Genomic DNA, 20,030 nt, shown 5'->3' with positions numbered 1-20,030 from the left:
TAGTTTTACATTACCAAATACTTAATGGGCTAAACAACTACTAGGCCCATTAAAGATCGTTAACGGGCTGAGCGATAAAATATCTCTAACCGGAGAGTCACTCCTTCCCCGTCTGCTGCAATTCTCTGCCTGAGTCAAGGTTTAGGGTTCCAAAGAACGAACACATGGAGTCGAATCGTCGGAGTTCGCCTGGCGGTATGGAGGTTCCAGTCGCAGGCGGCGGAAATGTCGTCAAGTGGCTCGATATATCCGTCCCTCCTCTTCCTCCTCCTTCTCCTTCTACGGAGGAGGACAATGGATACGTTCTCCTTCCTTCGTCGGAAGAAGACTACGCTTCGAGCTGTGTACTTGGCGAGCCTCCGATCTCTTTCGTTTGTAGAATCAACAAAACGAGGTCAAACGTTCTCGACCTTCTTCAGCTCTCTGCTAAATCTGGTTTTCCATTAACCGGGCTTCGTTTCGTCTTCGCTCACACCCTCTCTCCTTTCGCTTTTCTATCCGCCGACGAGGTAGATTGAATCCCTCTTCTCCACTTTTTTTGAATCCTTTAGTTTATGTTTGAAATTGAAGTTACGGAATTGAACTGCAGGGAAGTGAGAGTGGTCGTCTCGTCTTCTTTCTCTACGCTCTCTCGCCATCTGGTGTTGTCTACGTCCTCAAAATCGAGAATACTTCGTCCTATAAGTCTGGCTCGGTCTTCCCGCTTGACCATCTGATCCACTTGAATGTTCGACCATACTTGAACGAAACTCATGTTACCAGTGTGGCTGCATCGCCTGGATTCCTTTTCCTTGGGAGATCAGATGGCTCTGTCTCTTCTTTCCAACCTGCATCAGGTTGATTGACTCTGCCATTAGCTTAGTGTCTCCATTCTTTTATGTTTCTTTTTATCACTTGCCTTCGTCTCTCTATCAGGTTTCCACCAGGAGCTGCGTGATGATACAGGACTTGGTCGTCTTTGGGGTTTTGTAAGGCACGTAATTGTAGTACCGTTACTAGAAAACTAATGTCTTTTACTTGTATTTTACTTAGACGAACGAAACAAAGCTAATGATGTGTGATATCTTTCGCTATACGCCCTTCTTTTTTTTCCCTCTAGTGATTTCCATCTATATAATGCGCAATGTGTAGGGGGACAGTTGTTGCTGCCGTGCAAGATTTATGTATATCAGAAGTTTATGGAAGAAACTTGATATGCGTGCTTCATGCTGACGGGGGGTTACGTGTGTGGGACATTCTGACCTGTAGCAGGGTTTTGTGTCAGAGTATAGCTGCTAAAAACGTTGAGGGTAATATCTGCTACTTCTATCGGTGGCCACTAATTTGTTTTGTTTGATTATCTTTTCCCTCTGTTTTTGACTTATTCATGCTTCTTTCACTAGGGGTTGTGTGTCTGAGGTTATGGTTGGGCAAAGTTGATTACGTTAATGGCATCATTCCTTTAGCTGTCTTGTATAGGAATACTATGGTAAGCTTTTACTACACGCATTTCAGATTCTTTACGGCTTACTGGAGTGGGACATTTGTAGTTCGTTTTCTATTGCATTCTCGGAAGTGATAGCCATTTTCCAATTTTTGAAGGGAGACAACGTGGACGTGATCACTGTATATGACCTGCACTTTAGTTCTGGGGAGAGGATAGCCTTGTCTCTGGATTCTGGACTACAGAATATTTCACTAGAAGGGGTACGTTTTCTGGGCTCATTCTCAACACATGCTATTCTATTTTCTTTTTACTCACAACTATGTTGAATTTGCATCTTCGTTGTATTTCTTTTGTTCGCAACTATTTTGATTTGCACATCCTGATTCCTGAATTTCGCAGGGGGAACTGCGGGATGTCAGATTTACTTCCGACGAGATTTGGACTCTGAAGACTGATGAATTGACATCTCACGTGTTGTACCAGAAATCTAGCACCATGTAAGTTCGGGAAGACTTAGTTTCTGCTGATTTGGTTGAATCTTTATACTCCATATAAAAATTGCATTATACTGATGTTTTAGGAGGTCTTATTTTCTCTTAGTCTTCTTCTGTTGGAACCTTTTACCGTTTTGAAACATTAATGCGACATATATAGCAGGCGAATTTTTGTGTTACAATTCCTGGTGATGGAATCCTCTTAAAAAAGTTGAGAACTCTAGGCGAAGCCCTCCCCAGGGGTTTCATTTCTGAGATTTGTTTTGTCAAGATAATAGGTTAAGCTAGAAAGAGTGTTTGAACAAGAAAAAACTAGAAAGAGTGTTAGTATCTAAACTTTTGAGGGAAATGCTACTCTCGTGTATATCTTTTAGTAGTGGTTGGTTGTGCTATTTACTACTGCCGACATTTTTGTGTTCACTCTTTTGATTTTTGTTTCTTGATGGTGGATAATACTCTATTTTAAATTTGTTTTCAGGGAAGCACGGTCTTACACTTTACAGGAGGAATACATTTCTGAACAGTTATTTCTGAGTGCTAGGAGCTCTTCGCATGACCTTCTTTTGACTTCACATTCACTTTTTTCATCCGCAAAGGTCTTAATTTTAAAACATAGTTTTCATTTTGTTGGAAAAAAATATACTCAATCTGCTTCTCCTTTTATGCATTTTATGCTGTAAAACAAATGTTTATTGTATGAGACCATCTAAACCTTTATTGCAATTTGCAGGATCAAATTATGGGATTCATTTCATCAGTCTTCTTACGTAGGCTTCTTTGTCCTGGAATTTTTCACACTGTTGCCTTGCGTCTAACTTTACGGGACCACAACAAACACTGGACTGATTCTGAATTTCAATCCTTAAGTCTTGATGAGCTTAAAAGCGAGATTCTTTTACTAGTTGAGGAAGAGGTTTGTTTTTTACTCAGTTCTATAGTACCTTATACAATGCATTCGACTGCCCGTTGGTATAACTCTGCGTCATACAAGCTGAAATATGCCTCTGCCTATGTCAGGTTACTGGTGAGACTTCTATTTCAGTTTTTCACTGGTGGGAAAACTTTTGTTCGTGCTATCTTGATCACTGGTGCAACAATAACGAACCTTGCACGTTGTTGGTTCAGTCAGATGTTATTGGTTTAGTTAGAAACGATTCTGTATCACTGTTCTTTAGATCAGAGAACGTTGAGCACAGCCTTGGAGGTATGTAAAGGATTCTTGATCTATTATCTAGGACCATAATTTTCTTGTATTGCTTATAATCACTTAAGATTTAATACGGTGCTGTCTGTTGATAGGATCTTCCTCCGAACACAGCAACCTGACAAGCTTAGGCTTTGGGATGTCTACCAATGAACATGGGATTCTGTCGGAGGTACTAAGATGTATTTCGAAGATCAATAAGCAGTGGGGTGCTGCTCCTTATGCCATGTATTATGAATCGGTTACTGGAAGGCCAGTTATATCATCTGAGGAAATTGTTCCTCGCTTAGTTAACATCCTTGAGTCGGGATATGCAATGTCCATAGGTCAGCGTACTTGGTCGGATCTTGGTGCTGATAGAGCACGGGACAAAGAGCTAGAAGCTCATAAAAATCTTAGAACATTCTCCATTGAAATGTTATTGTCTCTCTCTGCTCTATGTCAAAGGGCTGGATCTTGGGAAAAGGTTTTTACTATCATGGAGCACTATTTGCAGTATCTGGTCCCTAAGAAAGTTATGCATAACAATGATAGCGAGACATTATCAGATATCTGTAGTTCTATCCTTGTTCAAGCCACTTCTCAGTTTGCAAAGGTGATGTTTGAGTCTGCCATTGACATCTTCCTAATCGTCAGCTATCTGCTTAACATCTCCGGGCAGGTCAGTTTCCAGTTTGGTTCATATTATTGTCAAAATGCATTCCTTTAATGGAATCTTTGTAGTTTATATGTCGACACTAATCTCACATACTCTACTTCTTGCAACTTTTTTTATATATTTTAAACGCAGTCACTCGTTCTGTTTACTCTTTTGTTCTCTGGTTTACTATTTGGGCAGGTAAATATGTCACAGCAAGATATATGTAAGCTACGGCTGGAATTGCTTCCGATGATCCAAGATATTGTCTCAGAGTGGCTGATCATTCTTTTCTTTGTTACCACGCCGGCTCAATTGACTTCAGTGGAAGATTTCAGCTTTAAGCTCTCATCTCTTCAGATTGGTAGGTTTTGTCCTTCGAAAATATTCCCCAAAGCTCATACCTCACAAGTCATATCCAATATTTCACACTGACACAATCGTCTTATCATTGTAGATAGCAGCATTGACAGAAGATCATGGAACACAATGCTTGGGAAATGCGGTTTCTCATTGGCGTATATTCTTCTTTTCAGTGACCGGAGTTGCAATGTGGATAGCCGATTTAACTGGATTCGACTTAGATATCTTCCAAGTTCACAAAGCATTACAAGCTTGGTACAAAACTTCATTAGCTGGATTCGTTATAGTAAAACTGGAGAGGACTCTTCTTCTTTGCTAAGACGCTCAACTGAGCTTACTCTTAGGTTGATTAGGAATGGACAGGCTGATGCTGTCGAGGTAAAAAACTGTCTCTGCTTCTTTGGTGAACCTTTTCCAGCAAACGTTATATTTAGCTAGCTGCTAGTTAAAATTAATTGCTAATTCCTTTGTTTTGTTTTTTTTTGTATATTCTTAATTACCATTTCAAGCGAATCCTTTTGATTGTCGAGGCAAGTTTACGTGGGGAGAAAACATTTGGACATGCCCAAGATACCAATGGAGATTGGTGTCTTCTTCAACATATCCGTGGTTGTTGCCTCCTTGATGAAGTGCAGCGTGGAGCGTGCGGGGTATTAAAAGAGAGAAAGATTAGTGATGCCATCCGCTGCTTCTTCAGGTGCTTATCATTTGTAGTCTATACACTGATAATTTTGTAGCCTGTTCATGTATAAATTGTACATTGTGCCAGTGCATAACTTGTAAGTTTTATTCTCATCTCATAGAAGACAAGCTCGCTATGTTTTCCAACATCTCTGGTTTAATTAAATATTATCACTTCAAGAACATTGTCTAGGTATTTTTTTAAAAAACATCTCATGGTATCGACCCTGGTTCCGATGCAGAGCTTCATCAGGTGAAGGATCTTGGAAGGCTTTGCACAGCTTGGCTAAAGAAGCAGGATTTTCACATTCCACAATTGGTGAGCTCCTCAAGGAGTTTGTTCTTGCTCTAGTTCTTTGTCAGTTTTGATTGTTTCGAAAACTAGGCTGTGTGTCTTACTGATTCATTATCCCTTTTTGACCATCCATTTGGTTGAAGCAGGTGCCAGTATTTCAGATGGTGAAAATTCTTGTGCCACATGGAAACTTCATTACTATGAATGGGCTATGCAAATTTTTGAACGGTACAATATAAGTGAAGGAGCTTGTCAGTTTGCGTACGCAGCCCTTGAGCAAGTAGATGAGGCCATTAATTTCATGGAGAGTAGTGAGAACGTCCATCCACCTGTAACAGCCACTTACTGTAGAGGACGACTGTGGGCAAATGTTTTCAAGTTCACGTTAGATCTGAATCTCTTGAATGATGCTTACTGCGCTATTATTTCGAACCCTGATGAGGAAATTAAGCGCATCTGTTTGAGGCGCTTCATAATAGTTCTATTTGAATGTGGCAAAACCAAGGTAGAGGTCAAGAATGCTTATTTTCTTATTTTCCTTAATTATTCCTTCTGTGATGGGCAAATAACGAGAACATTTGACAGACCCTCATCTCCAAAACTGTTATAAATAGTGTAATCCATGTGCAAATTCTCTTTGCTGTTAGGACTTAGATGTATGTTAGCTTGGAACTAAAATTGATTTTGCTAGTGTGGGTGCTATCTTAATGTTTCAGGTCTCCACAAAGATGTTTTTACTACCATGACTTTGAAAGAAAATTCTTATAACACTTCTCTTTTATTTCAGATCCTCATTGATGGACATCTGCCTTTCATCGGCTTATCAGAGAAGATCACCCAAGAGCTTTTTTGGAAGGTATTTTGTGGGACGCAGAGTCGGTTTGTTTATGCCCTTGTTTTATTTCTACTATTTTTTCTTCTACATTTGTAGGCTGGGCGTTCCGAGATAATGATTAAGCCAAATCCATACAAGCTGCTTTATGCTTACGAGATGAAACGACACAATTGGCGAATGGCGGCAAGTTACATGTATCAGTTTTCTGCTCGTCTGAGAAGTGAGGCAGGATCCACGGATTATAAACACAAGACCCTAGTTTTGCAAGAGAGGCTTAATGGACTTTCTGCTGCTATAAATGCATTAAGTCTTGTGCATCCTGGGTATGCTTGGATTGATCCACTACCAGAAGAATCCATGCATTATCCAGCAAAAAAGGCTAAAAGAGTAGAAGAACAACAATGTTAGTCTTCTCAACTCTAAACGCTGGGGCGTCATTATGTTATATTGATGTATTATCGCACAGATAGCGACATTTGAATTACTTTTGCAGCAGTAAGGAGTAATGACCAGCCCAAAGGGGATCAGAGTTGCATTGATATCGAGAAAATCCAAAACGAGTTTGTTTTCACTACAGCAGAATATCTGCTTTCTCTGAAAAACTTCGAGTGGACATATTCAGGTAAGCTGTCTCCTATTTCCTCCAGGGACTATTTTGAGTTTGCAGTATAGGGGCTGTTGGAACTTTAATTAATCCGTGCTTTAGAACTAGGGTATCTTCACCCTGAATGGAATGTGAGGGAATTAAGAGCTTGATGTACTGCAACCGTTGCAAGGATTAAATATTGCAGTCTCCTTTTATGTTATTAGGTAGTTTTGCGCATCATTGATTTAGCTACAGTTTTAGGTGACAACTGTCTTTTATGCAATTTCCTTTAGGCATGATTTTCAAAAGGATCTCATAGACAGTGCTAACTGTTTCCAAGTAATCTTATAGTCATGTCTATAAATATGCATTGTTTTCTTTACTCCAGGGCTCGAAAAACCACCACCGGACTTGGTTGACCTTCTTGTCCAGGCAGACTTGTATGACATGGCATTCACTGTTGTTTTAAAATTTTGGAGAGGCTCAGCTTTGAAAAAGTAAAATTTCTTACTTGGTGTTTCTGAAATCATATTCCTTGAGAATTACGTAGGTTTAATGAATTACTCCTTATTCTCAGGGAGCTGGAAAAGATATTTGAGAATATGGCAATAAGATGTTGCCCTGCTAAAGGAACGCTGTGGTCATCGTGAGTGAATACACCTTAGCTGCTTGGTATTTCATTGGTTACTTGTTGACTTGCCTGACTGATCCAAAAATGTACTTTTATTCATTTTACAGAAATGATCTCAGGCCTAATCTTATGTTAACATCTACGGAAGACGAAGTCACCCATTCGCCTGATAGAAGCCCTGCTGTTCAAAGCTCCAACTTGGCTGGTGACTGGGAAATTCTTGAGGTTTATCTTGTGAGTAATTTCTGAATTCTTGATTGGAATTCACTTTTAGTTTTAATTGGTATCTAATTATTTACTACTCTGGATTTTATGAGTATTGGCAATAAGCTTAGGGTATTGAAAGTTTTAATCATTGTTTGGTTTTGTGAAACAATTTACGTGTATAAATGCAGAAGAGGTACAAAGACATACACGCTAGATTGCCAGTTATTGTTGCTTCAACCCTTCTTCAGGCAGATTCTTGTATAGAGTTGCCTCTTTGGCTGGTTCACATGTTCAAGGTAAATTTTTGATAGTATTTTGGGATATTTGAGTGGACTTTTTATTTTTATTTTGGTAAATATGATATAGTATATATTCTGATTAATTTAGGTAGCTTTATAAATCTGGGTTAAAACTTCTTGATTTGGTTTTCCTACATCTTTGATAAAGATACTGACATGCATGAAGAATGTTTCATCAGTAAGCTATTGCTTCACTATTAGTATATCAGAGGTACATATTCTAGAGTAGATTTTATTTATTCGTTCTTGTTGCATAACTGTCTAATGTTGAAGATATTGTTTATAATCTCTCTGTACAATATCTGCTGTGCATTGGAATCTATAACTAGGTTGGTTGCTTTCATTTACACCATGGAAAGAAACAATCATAGGAAGGTTGTTCTCTTCTGGTTTCATGCAAGTCTTGTTGACCAATTTCTGGTTTGTTCGACAGGATGGTAAGAAGGAGAAAGCTTTGGGAATGGGTGGGCAAGAAGCAAGTCCTGCTTCATTGTTTCAGTTATATGTTGACTATGGGCGTCTTTCAGAGGCCACTAATTTGCTATTGGAGTACATGGAATCATTTGCATCATCGGTGAGTTATATGATCAATGGCTGTCAGCTGTAGAGAGACGAGACTAGATTATAAGTATCTCCCTATAGGATAGTTTTTTGGGATCTGTAGGTACACTAGTGTTTTTCAGCTTCTCGAGGTAGAATTAAATATGAAAACATAGAAAACGTTTGAGTTGCAAGAGTCTTACGCATGCACAAAACAATAGAACAAATGGTTGCAGATTTCACTCCTTAAGAAGCTCTCCTATGACTAAGCATGAGTTTGCTTTCACATATGTATATTTGTTTTTGCTCTCTTGTGAAAAAACAGAAACCAGCAGAGGTATTGAAAAGGAAAAAGGTATCAGGGGTTTGGTTTCCTTACACAACAGTGGAAAGACTATGGTGGGCGCTAGAGAAAACGATGAACTCAGGACGGATGCTGGAGCAGTGCCAGAAGCTTAAGGGACAACTCCAACAAGCGTTACTCAATCACTTAAAGCTGGTACATTTGCAAGTAACAATAATATGGGAACTGAAAGTCATGCCGTGTGGTTTTGGTCAGTTTAAGGAATTTTTGTTTTGTGGTTGGTTTGTTTTTGTTGCAGCTGAAGGTTGACTCGGATGATGCTGTGTCGTCTGCAGCTGGTTGAAGAAACTCGAACTTGAAATGGGAGGCCTCATGACTGATTTGTGTGAATCTGAACATGTATCAGTGTTTTCGGTTTTGTTTAGAGTACATTGTTATGGGTGGTTACTGGAGTACATTATTGGTCCTCAGTTGTCTAAGGGGGTGTGTATTGAATTGAAGATTTTGAATAGTTTTGGTTTTTTTTTAAAATTCCCAGTTATTCAATTAATGATTTCTAATGTTTTTCTCAAATCATGTGTTATTGAATGTGGTATTTATCTAAATCTAAATCATGTTAAATCACTGTTTTCAATTGATAATTTGTAAAACTAAATCAAATCCACTGTTATTTCAAGTCATAATCTTGAAAAGAAAAAAAAATATGAAAAGGATTTGAAACAAACTTTTTTGTCTTTTCAGTCAAAAACTCACACCTCTTTACCTGTGGAAAGCCCAAAATCAATTCTATTAATAATGTGGCCGAAGGAAACAACGACCCATATCTTTTTTTTTACAGCGACCTATGCTCCACTACGTCTCTCCACAACCAGCATCTACATTCTACACCATCAAACTTCCTTCTCTACACCTCACTGTGATTTTAGATATTTTATTAAATATATTCATACTTTGTTACAAAAAAATATTGACAAAAATACCTTTATTAATATTTTAGTCATATTTATAACACATCGTATTAAATTTATTTTTTAAAAATACTTTTATTTTAATAAGTTATATATAGAAATAAATAATGCACGCCAATATTCTGTTAGAGAAATAAAACGATGGAAAATTTGATTACAATCCATTTCGATGTGAAGGCAGTAATACCAATAATTTGAGCATGTAATAAAAGAAATTTTTTTCGAGAACATCCGATAAAATTAGAATGATACAGAAAAAATTAATATGGTTTCTGCGCAAGAATGACACGAATAAATCGAGAAATAATTCAACTTTAAAATAAAATAATTTTTTTTGTCATAAACAGTTCTGTCTAAAAAAAATTTGATTACAGTCTATTGGAAAGAAATCCAAAGATTACCAATCTTCTTTGAAGCCTTGATTGCTCAAATCAATGGTGCTGAGAGAGGGAGGAAAGATTAAGATCTCTAAAATACTATCATGCAATATGCAAATTTCATGAAAATTATCAATTCGTACAATAATTCTTTGGAGAAAGAAAAATAAATCTTTGGCGAAATTTTTCAACGGTTCTAAATCGTAAATTCTTTTCAGCAACAAAGTTTTCCATATATACTGAAAGAACTAAACCAAACTTTGGGCATTATAAAAGAAGATGGAAATAGGAATATGTGAAAGAGCACTAGAGAAAATTTATGGCTCTAAAAATATAACTTTACTTTCATTCAAGAGCGTCTGAATTTTAAAAAAATTCATAATATACAATGGCTCAAACCCTATCCACTTACGTGATGTCCTGCTTATTATTATCGTAAGAGATTATCAAGAAACTCAATGTTGCAGTTTTGATGGAGCTCTAAATCTGTATTAGCTTGGAAAAAGATATGTGCCGAACAAACAAAGAGATTTTTAATACCTGAATAGAAACAAAAATCTTGGTTTATAAATTTATGAATTAGTCATTTTGTAAGAGATATTGGAGTTTGATGATGTAATTTTTTTTTTCCATTCTTGTAGATATTTATATTTTAAGTCATAAGGTTCTTGAGATTATCCTCTTTTAATCCTCTTATAAATGTTGCAAGGAATTTTTGATGTAAAAATAAACAAAACTAACCTCAGTTATCATCTCCATGAACAAATAAAAAAAACATAAGATGCAATTGGATTACAATATTTTAGAATTAAATGATGTGAAATGGTTGATTTCATTAATTTCATAGATTTTTACCATTTATTATAAATTGAATAGAATGACTGTTCTATTAATTACAAAAATAATTAGATAACTAGATTTTGACCCGCCCTTCAAAGGGCGGGTATATTTTTATTTTAATATTTTTTTTGAAAAATTATTTGTTTGTATTTGATTTATTTTATAATCATATTTGTGTTTGTTACTAATTTAATTTGATATAATAGTCTTTTAAATAAATGAAATATATAGATTGATCCAATATGTCACATTTATTGGGTTTTTAACCAAAGATTTAAACATAAGTAATTTTATGTTAAATTTAGATACTTGTTCATGTATTACAAAATTTATATGTGATTTGTTCTTTTTTTATTTTTAATTTGAAATTTATATATTTTAGTTTATAGAATTTTATATGATTTAAACGGATAGTTAAACCCAAACTAAAACCCATAAAATATGAATTGAAACAGAAATTTGAATTCTGAATAGACTTAAACCAAAATCTCATCATATAATTAAACTTCTTAATTTATTAATAATAAATATTACAATATCAACAACTTAAAATATTTGTGTTCAAATATTAATAACATAAACAATTTTTCGACTCACACTTGAAAGCACCATATATTTTATGATGTAAAATTTCATTAATAATTTTACAAAAATTATGTAAATTCGTAAAGATTTTGTCTATTTTGAAACAGGAAAATTCGGATATGTTTTCAAATCTATAGATCTAGTGATTCAATATATAATCCGGTTTGGATTTCAAGAGATATTCATCAACTAAAATTTTGATAAAACCCACAAAAACCGTTAAAACCAGAGGGTGCATGTTGAACCTATAGGTGACTGATATAATTCAATTTTATTTAAATTGTTATTTTTTTTATAAATTTAATTTCAATGTATTAATTAGATATTTAGATAATTATTAATTGATAAAAGTCATGTCCAACATAAGTATTTTTATCTCCTATTGGTATAGGTGAACATATGAACATGACCTATTGACCTATACCAAACATAACAAAACTTATACCCGCGGATCTTAAAACATGAACATGACCTATTGACATAGGTGTGGTCCAACTATTTAATAAAATAGATTAAAAACTATTAACTATTTAGAAGAAATATTATACAAAAAAACACAGATACGATTAAAACACACAAATATATATATTTTTTAAATATAAAACAAAAAATATACCCGTCCTTTTAAGAGCGGATCAGAATATAGTTGTATTTGAATTATATAGCGTAACTCTAATTTGTTGTAGAAAATGTTTAAATTATATTTTATGTGAAATGAAATATAAATAATTTAAATTTTAAAAAATTTCTAAATTTTTAAAAATTACTTTTTAATACTGATATATTTATAAACTATATTATTAAATTAGAAAAATGACCTATTAATAGTCCAGCTATTTTATAAAATTATTAGAACTTTTTACTAATCAGTTAAGAAAAATATTCTACACAAATATGATTAAAAAGATACAAATATAAAAATTGAATTTCTAGAAAATGTAAAACCAAAAATATACTCACTCTTTGAAATGTTGATCAGAATCTAAATTGTATTATATTATCTTAATTAAACCACAGTTCATTTCCATTAATTTTTATAGTGGACATAATATTTATTAATGTAAAGTATCAATATTATTGTTTCCAAATGATATAATTTTTATTTATTAAACTACGTAAGGTTGTCCACAGTTTGTAATAAGTAGTGAACCACTAATATTTTGGAATTAAAGGGTGGCTTTACAAAATATGCTTACATCTTAGAAGCATTACAAAATTATTTTATGAATAATAATAATTACTGGAACTGAATTTATTCTGATGGATCCCAAAAGAAAAAAATAACCGCATATTACGTAACATATAGGTGAAAGTTACAGATTTAGGAAACCAACGTGGAAGTTACAATTTTTTTAATAAAGGTAATTACATAATATATCTAGATAATTATTTAGATGCATTATATTTTATGTTAGACACAACCTTTAATCAATTGGACATGTTGAAGAATTAATAGAATAGATACAAAAAAATTATTACCTAACAAATTTGTTCATAAATGAATAAGAATGAATTACATTCTATTTTTTTTTTTGCATTATTCCATTCCGATCATTTCATTTTTCTTTGTACATCCAAACAAACAAGTAAAAATAACTCTGACATCTGGAACCGGAACCTAGTGTTGCAAACATTCACAGAGGAGGACGCTGCTCGAATTTTCCGTATCAAGCCAAAAATCAGTCAAGAAGATTTATACTGCTGGGGCTTTACAAAGGATGGGCTGTACTCTACGCAAAGTGGTTATAAACTAACAGAAGCAATAATAGAGATGAACCATCCTGGCCGTGGAGCTCTTCCTCCATTAGAGAAAAAGCTGTGAGGGGATCTTTGGAAGATAAAAGCTCCACCGAAACTCAAACATTTCCTATGGAGGTCTTTATCGGGCGCGCTTGCTGTTAAAGAACGATTGCGTTCAAGAGGCATCCCAGGTAACTGCATATGCCCTTTGTGTGGTCAAGCAAACGAGACAATATGTCATGTCCTTTTCACTTGTGAAAAGGTTCGTAGAGTGTGGGATCTGGCAAACGTACCACTACACCCTCATGGCTTCTCCAGAACCTCCATGTTTTTGAACATCCATCATCTTTGTCTGTGTCTAAGTACCACAGAACGGAGGAACATGCGCGCAAAGTCTTTCCCTGGCTCCTATGGCAAATCTGGAAGGCACAAAACTCTTTCATCTTCAAAAAGCATCTGGTTCGACCCCACTACACCGCTGCTCAAGCATATGAAGATGCTGCCCTTTGGGAACAAGCTCAGGCTCCGATCCCAGAACTAACACCAACGGCTGATACCAAGAGATGGCGTAAACCTATTGCAAACTCTATAAAATGCAATGTTGCCTCTTCTTGGATCAGTGTTGATCGACCGTGCGGTGTATCCTGGATCCTTAGAGACTCTTCTGGAGCTCCTATAATGCATAGCAGACGAGCTTACTTATACATCCGTTCAAAAGAAGAGGCCAATCTCTATGCAATGCTATGGGCTGTGGAAAGCATGGGTAGCCTCCACAAACACAATGTTCTTTTTGAGGCTTCTGAAATCGAGACAAGGAACATTATGATGGAGCCGTACCTCGTTCCCCATCTCCAGCACCTTGTGTCCTCAATCATCTTCAAACTTGATGGTTGGAGTCTTAACCATATAATCCCAGAATGTAACTCTGTTGCAGTAGCCATTACTACATCAGTCACAACAAAGCAACGTTACCAATCTTACGTCTCTGCAAAAGGTCTAGCTTGGCTCTCTCACATCATATCTAATGAGGCGACTTCTTGACTCTGCTCTTACCAAGAGCCTGACCCAAAAGTTGCGCTGCCAAGTTTCATCTGTTCTTCTTCCTGTACGATGTCTATTGGCATCTGCTTTTTTTTTTTGGTCAGCTGCCCATCTTATCTAAATTAAGTGGTGGTCCGACGAGCCGAGTTTCTGTGGAGTCTCTCCATCTGACCGGGTCTGATCTATATGGGAAAAAATATATCCTTTCTTTCTTGCTTCTTTAGCTAGAGCATCGGTCCGTCCATTCATGCTTTTATCTTGTTCTGTTTCCTCCTTTGTTATTTGAGTTTTGTTGTAACAGGGCCCCTCAAATTTTATCAGAAATAAACAAGTGTTAAAAAAAAAAACAAGTGAAACTCAATTACAAACCAAAATTGAAAATTGAAACAAACCGGAAAGAACAGCAAACATAATAAGAAAATCAAAAACCGAAGAAGAAAGAAGAGGGAGAGTGAGGCAGTAGAAGTGAGAACAATGGAGACGTTGAAATCGCTAATTCCTGAGCATCTTCTACAAACCGTGAAGAGCAGCAGCACCGTCCTCTCCTCTTCCTCTTCTCTTCTCCGTTTCCTTCTGGATCTTCCCCAATTTCATCAAGTAAGCGTTACCCCTAAAACCCCTAAAACCCTAACTCTTTCCAACTTTCTCATTCCTCTTATTGGCTTTTCCAAGGCGGTGAGTGAGTTATCGGATCCTGATCTTGGTTGCTGCGGGAAGAGCCAAGAGTCATCCCTCGACTTGAAACGCCGCGGAAATCTCTGCTTCCGTACCCAGAAGAGCTTCGACGATGCTTTACGCTTCTACTCTAAAGCCTTACGCGTTGCCCCTCTACGCTCCTTTGATGGAGACAAGAGCTTACTTGCTTCTCTCTTTCTCAATAGAGCTAATGCCCTTCATGTAAGCCAACTCTCTCTTACCTTTGAAGGCTTCTCTTCTCTTCTCATGGTATCTTATTGTCTTATAGAATCTGGGGCTTCTTAAAGAGAGCTTGCGGGACTGCCATCGTTCTCTTCGGATTGATCCTTTTTACCCAAAGGTTTCAACTTTCTCTCTTTTGATTTTGATTTTAGATTTCAGCTTCTTTTTTTTTTTTTTTTTGCAGTTTTGATTGATGTTTTGTTTCAGGCTTGGTATAGGAGAGGCAAACTCAATACTCTTCTTGGAAACTATGAAGATGCGTTTCGTGACTTCACTGTTTCCTTGTCTCTCGAGTCTTCACCACTCGGGAAGAAGCAGCTACAGACCGAACTCCTTTCTATTCCACACTATCAGAATAAACAAACATCGGAGAACACACGCAGTTATGCTTCTGTGGGTGGGTTTCTTAGATATTTACATGACAATTTTAAGCTATTCAGAGAGGGTTTTGGTGATGATGATATGTCTCTACTATTGGTCTGCAGATTATCTACCTCAAGTGCAAAGTGAAGTAAAGCTCCGTTGTGTGTCAACAAAAGAGAAAGGAAGGGGTATGGTATCAGAATCTGATATTGAACAAGCTTCCGTGATACATGTCGAACAACCATTTAGTGTGGTATGAGCTGTGATACACTTTTATTGGTTTCAAACTAAATATGTTTTAAGATTTATATTGTTTCAGTCTTTAATAGACACATTTTTTCTTGTGTTACTCAACATGTTTTTGTGGTGATGCCACTTCATATATGCAGGTCATATCAAAAAGTTGTCGGGAAACACATTGCCACTTTTGCCTAAACGAATTGCCTGCTGACACTGTTCCATGTCCATCATGCTCAATACCTGTGTATTGCTCAGAGTCCTGCCAAATTCAATCAGGTGGAATGCTGTCCACAAATGAGATGGACAAGAATCAGATTTTTCAGAACCTACCTGATGATATTGTGGAGCATATTAAGGGCGTTACATCAGCTGTCAAATATTATTCTGAAACTGAGTGTGTTCAAGAGCACCAGCATGAGTGTCGGGGAGCTAATTGGCCGGCTGTACTGCCATCTGATGCTGTTTTGGCTGGTCGAGTTATAATGAAGTTGATAAATCAAGGGGAAACAGCTATGGATCTTTCCAACCTTCAGGAGAAATTAGTATGTCATTTGACTAGAATCTATAATTTTTTCCATCATTTTGCATCAGTCACATAAAATCTAATAAGGAATGAATACCCATTTTTTATGCAGAATCTTTCCCATAGCTATTCTAAGATGAGTCCAGAGAGCAAGTTGGAGTTGCATCTACTTTCCATAGTATTGATTTGGTGCCTTAATAAATCTTGCTGCCCTGATCTTTCAGTCTGCGAAGCTTCTGTGACACAGGTTGTCCTCTTCATCTCCCTCCCTAACAACTTTGCTCTCTGATAATTGTGCAGGCATCAACATATTGAGTTCAATGGATACTAATGGCTTAGGATTATAAGTTTTACTTTCTTCCTTCTGTGATGTTTTTCTTTCACTGGAATTTAGTAATTAACTGTTATTTAAATTGGTATTTGATTCTTTAGATTAAATTTATCCTCATTGACAAAAATGTTTCAACCTGCAAAATATGCATTTGGTTCACTCGATGAGTTCATGTTATTATGAATTGATGGACAAGTATAACATTGTACATTGAAGTTTATGTTTTCTAATAAATATTGAGGTGGTGACCACTGTCTTGATTTTTCCTCTCTGTGTAGACTATCATACTGCTTTCACAAATCAAGGTGAACTCTATGGCAATTGTCCGGATGAAATCCGGCAGCGATTCTTTCAAGTGTATCCCATCTGGGAACGTTTCAGAAAAAGAGCCAATTCAGAGTTTAGAGCAGGTTTGTCTTGGCAGAGGTACTGCATATGAGAATGTTATTTGATGCATCTCCCACTTCAAGAACCCATTTAGGCTAGGTATCACCACTTACAAAGATACAATCCAGAATTAAAGACTTTAATCTATCTGTAACCTGGTTTTGTTATATGTTGAACTGCTCTTCTATGAAGCTTTTTGAGCGTCCACTTACTATTAGAGATCATGACACATTGGTCCTTGTTCTATCTCTTTTTTTTACATCTATTATGGCTGTTTTATATACAGATCAGAGTTGGTCAGGCTCTTTATAAAATCGGTAGCTCGTTCAATCATTCCTGCAAGCCGAACATCCATTTGTATTTCCTTTCTCGTGGACTTGTTATGCGAACAACAGAGTTTGTTCCCATGGGTTGCCCCCTAGAGCTGTCATATGGTCCTGAGGTATTATTTTGATCATCTTCTCTCTATTTGTCAGTCGGATTGGCATCATATATCTGATGTGTGCTTTGAAGTCCACACTTCTAAAAATGTCTTTATGCATTACTATTCTCAGGTCGGAAAATGGGATTGCAAAGATCGCATTAGATTTCTTGAAGAGGAGTACTTTTTTCATTGTCGGTGCCGTGGCTGTTCTCAAATGAACATGTCCGACCTTGTTATTAATGGATATTGCTGTGTCAGTACAAGCTGTACTGGCGTAGTCTTGGATAGTAGTGTGGCTGCATGCGAGTCCGAGAAGCTAAATCGTTTTTTGGCTGCTCCAAAAAGTCTAGATCATCATTTTCTGGTAATCTGATACTTAATAAGTTAATTCATCTGGGTTTAGCTTCCATAGAGTCCATTTTAAGAAAGTTCCCTGCTGTTAATGTTCAATGGTTATTTTAACGTTAAGTGTTTCTTCATACAATAGTTTAATTTGTTTTTCACTGTGTTTCTTTCGCAGGGCAGTGAAAAGGTGTATGCTGGTGTCAGTGAAGTGGCTTCAAGTTTTCTCACTAAACCAAGTGGTACTCTTCAAATAGAAGCAGATAAATGTTTGAAATGTGGATCTCGCTGTGAAGTGGAAAACTCTCATGTAGAGGTGAACAAAGCTTGGAATCACCTGAGAAGGTACCAGGTTCTTACTTGAAGCTTCAAGTTAAATAATTAGTGTGAAGTTTTGCGTTTAACACATGAATCTCTCGAGACTGCAGCGTGGAAGAGTTGATGAATTCAGGACGTGCCAATATTTCTGTATTATCAGATTGTTTAAAGTCCATCGCTGTGCTCAGAACTTCTCTTCACATGTATAACAAAGACATTGCCGATGTGAGTCAAGTTCCTCTATTTATGCTAAAGGACTCAGAAGCGTTGCTACTCTATATTGCAAATACGTATCTTCAGGAAAAACAGGCACGATACGCGTTTCACGTTTCTGTTTGTTCAGGCGGAGGATAAAGTTGCTCAGGCTTGCTATTTAGCTGGAGAAATGAAGGGTGCAAGGGAGCATTGTGAAGCGTCCATCAAGGTAAACTCTTAATATAGTGATTCTGCTTCGGTTTAGACCACAACATAAGTTAATGATTGACAATGGAGAGAATTCCCCTTAAACTACCTTTAAACTTTCTTAAATCTCACTGATCCTAACTGGTATTTCTACTGCTAAGATCCACGAAATGTAGCTTTGAATATCAACCCCGTGCATGGGTGAGATGAGTTATATTTTGGGTTTGGTGGCAGATTCTGAAGAGGCTATATGGGGATGAACACGTGGTGATTGGAAATGAAATGGTGAAGCTTGCGTCGATTCAGCTTGCATCAGGTGATTCAAGTGGAGCCTGGGAGACTACAAAGAGATTGTCTCAGATATTCTCAAAGTATTACGGGTCACATGCTGAGACTCTTTTCTCTTACCTCTCATGTCTTAAGCTAGAAGCTGCCAAAGGCTTTAACTTGTGATCTTAATTTTTGTGCTCTAATACCTTGGTTGCTACAAAAAGATGAAATGTTGATTGGTTGTAGTTTCTGTAGTGTAAGGCTTTTATAAGAAAATGTGACTGCATTATTATTATTATTATTTTTTTTGCTGTAAAATTAAGAAAACAAAAAGAAAGAGCTCAATTCATACGTCCAGCCCCAAACCCCTCGAGCTTCACTTCCTTAAAAAGCATCAGTTTCTGACCTCGTTTATTAAACCTCAACTTTCGTTGTACTTTCTTTGCAGTGCATGAATATAGGTAACCACTAATAATATCGCCAAGTTCTATCACTTCATGCTTTATTTGAGATCATTGTTTGTATTGTACATCTTGCCTTTAGGTTGATGGAGAGAAATTCCAATTGTATTGTAAAAGCATTATTAGAAGCTTCCATTGAATGCAGCTAGGTGTCCTTTTCATTGTTCTTCCCAGCTTGAATAAGCTTGTGAAACTACAATTCACTTCAGTTAGAAGAAGCGAGTGTAATGAGAATTAAGCATGAACTTAAAGATGTTCTTGATAACTAGTGCATATGCATATATGTACTTAAAGAAGTAAAATGACCAATGAAAATCATATTTTAGTTTTTTTTTTAGTTTTTTTAATGTTGTTTTATCTGAGAAACTAGTTCTTTTTTAAAAAAATAGTTAAAATCACAAAATACTTCATGTATTCTCAATAAATTGATGTTTGATTTTTTTTTACACATATCTGAACAATAAATACTTACTTTCACTTATTTTTTGTGTCGTCTTTTAGAAACAAAATGAATTATATTCTTTGTACTGTGAGAATAAAAATCTATTAATGTGAAATATGAATTATATTCTTTGTACATATATCTGAACAATAAATACTTATTCACTCATTTTTTGTTTTCACTTATCGCCAATTCGGAAGACTCAAAACCTAGGAGTGTGGAAACGTCAGAGGTGCATGGAGTTCTAAGTCCACGGTACCGTTTCTCTTGTGGATGTTTCGAGTCGATAGACACCGGGTTTAATGACTTGGTTGATTTTGTATGGTTTCTCCCAATTGGCTCTTAGTTTGCCGGTCTGCCACTTTTTAGTGTTTTCAAACACTTTGCATAGGACAAGGTCGCCAGTTCGAGAGGCCGGGATTTTACTTTCTTGTTGTAGTAAATCTTGATCTGATGCTGGTAGTTCTGGATGCGGAGTAGCGTTTGGTCGCGTTTCTCCTCGATGCTATCCAAAGCGTCGAGTAACATATCTCGATTGAGCTCATCGTTCGCCGGC

General features: G+C 36.4%; 2 protein-coding genes and 1 non-coding gene across 4 annotated transcripts; all 3 read left to right on the top strand.

Annotated features, from left to right (window-relative positions):
* The first annotated feature begins 109 nt into the window (after positions 1 to 109).
* On the top strand, positions 110 to 9,025 carry LOC108862679 (nuclear pore complex protein NUP160). Of its 2 annotated transcripts, none has more exons than XM_018636891.2 (26): positions 110 to 509; positions 590 to 836; positions 916 to 973; positions 1,132 to 1,289; positions 1,383 to 1,468; positions 1,582 to 1,686; positions 1,826 to 1,923; positions 2,399 to 2,516; positions 2,651 to 2,833; positions 2,938 to 3,124; positions 3,220 to 3,785; positions 3,963 to 4,125; positions 4,219 to 4,502; positions 4,634 to 4,821; positions 5,048 to 5,124; positions 5,247 to 5,605; positions 5,888 to 5,956; positions 6,032 to 6,338; positions 6,432 to 6,557; positions 6,910 to 7,018; positions 7,099 to 7,167; positions 7,260 to 7,386; positions 7,548 to 7,655; positions 8,092 to 8,232; positions 8,524 to 8,697; positions 8,801 to 9,025. In XM_018636891.2, the coding sequence occupies exons 1-26, from the start codon at positions 165 to 167 to the stop codon at positions 8,843 to 8,845; spliced, it is 4,497 nt and encodes a 1,498-aa protein (XP_018492393.1). In that variant the 5' UTR covers positions 110 to 164; the 3' UTR covers positions 8,846 to 9,025. The 2 variants fall into 2 exon arrangements, with proteins under 2 accessions (XP_018492393.1, XP_018492392.1); XM_018636890.2 differs by having other exon boundaries at positions 6,429 to 6,557.
* A 659-nt stretch (positions 9,026 to 9,684) lies between these two features.
* LOC130495416 (U6 spliceosomal RNA) lies at positions 9,685 to 9,788 on the top strand. The gene has a single exon (XR_008934686.1). It is a non-coding gene; the product is annotated as a U6 spliceosomal RNA (small nuclear RNA).
* Positions 9,789 to 14,483: 4,695 nt separating this feature from the next.
* Positions 14,484 to 18,869, top strand: LOC108856995 (uncharacterized). The gene is made up of 14 exons (XM_018630912.2): positions 14,484 to 14,650; positions 14,726 to 14,950; positions 15,018 to 15,089; positions 15,179 to 15,368; positions 15,457 to 15,587; positions 15,724 to 16,116; positions 16,210 to 16,344; positions 16,707 to 16,838; positions 17,102 to 17,257; positions 17,370 to 17,603; positions 17,760 to 17,926; positions 18,010 to 18,124; positions 18,243 to 18,323; positions 18,536 to 18,869. Exons 1-14 carry the CDS (start codon positions 14,528 to 14,530, stop codon positions 18,752 to 18,754), a joined length of 2,373 nt encoding a protein of 790 aa, XP_018486414.2. The 5' UTR covers positions 14,484 to 14,527; the 3' UTR covers positions 18,755 to 18,869.
* Positions 18,870 to 20,030: the final 1,161 nt, after the last annotated feature.

This window comes from Raphanus sativus, chromosome 5 (assembly GCF_000801105.2).
Source record: "Raphanus sativus cultivar WK10039 chromosome 5, ASM80110v3, whole genome shotgun sequence".
NCBI classification, from domain to species: domain Eukaryota; kingdom Viridiplantae; phylum Streptophyta; class Magnoliopsida; order Brassicales; family Brassicaceae; genus Raphanus; species Raphanus sativus.
The sequence above is the reverse complement of the archived record's forward strand: the minus strand, read 5'-3'. Positions and strand labels throughout refer to the sequence as shown.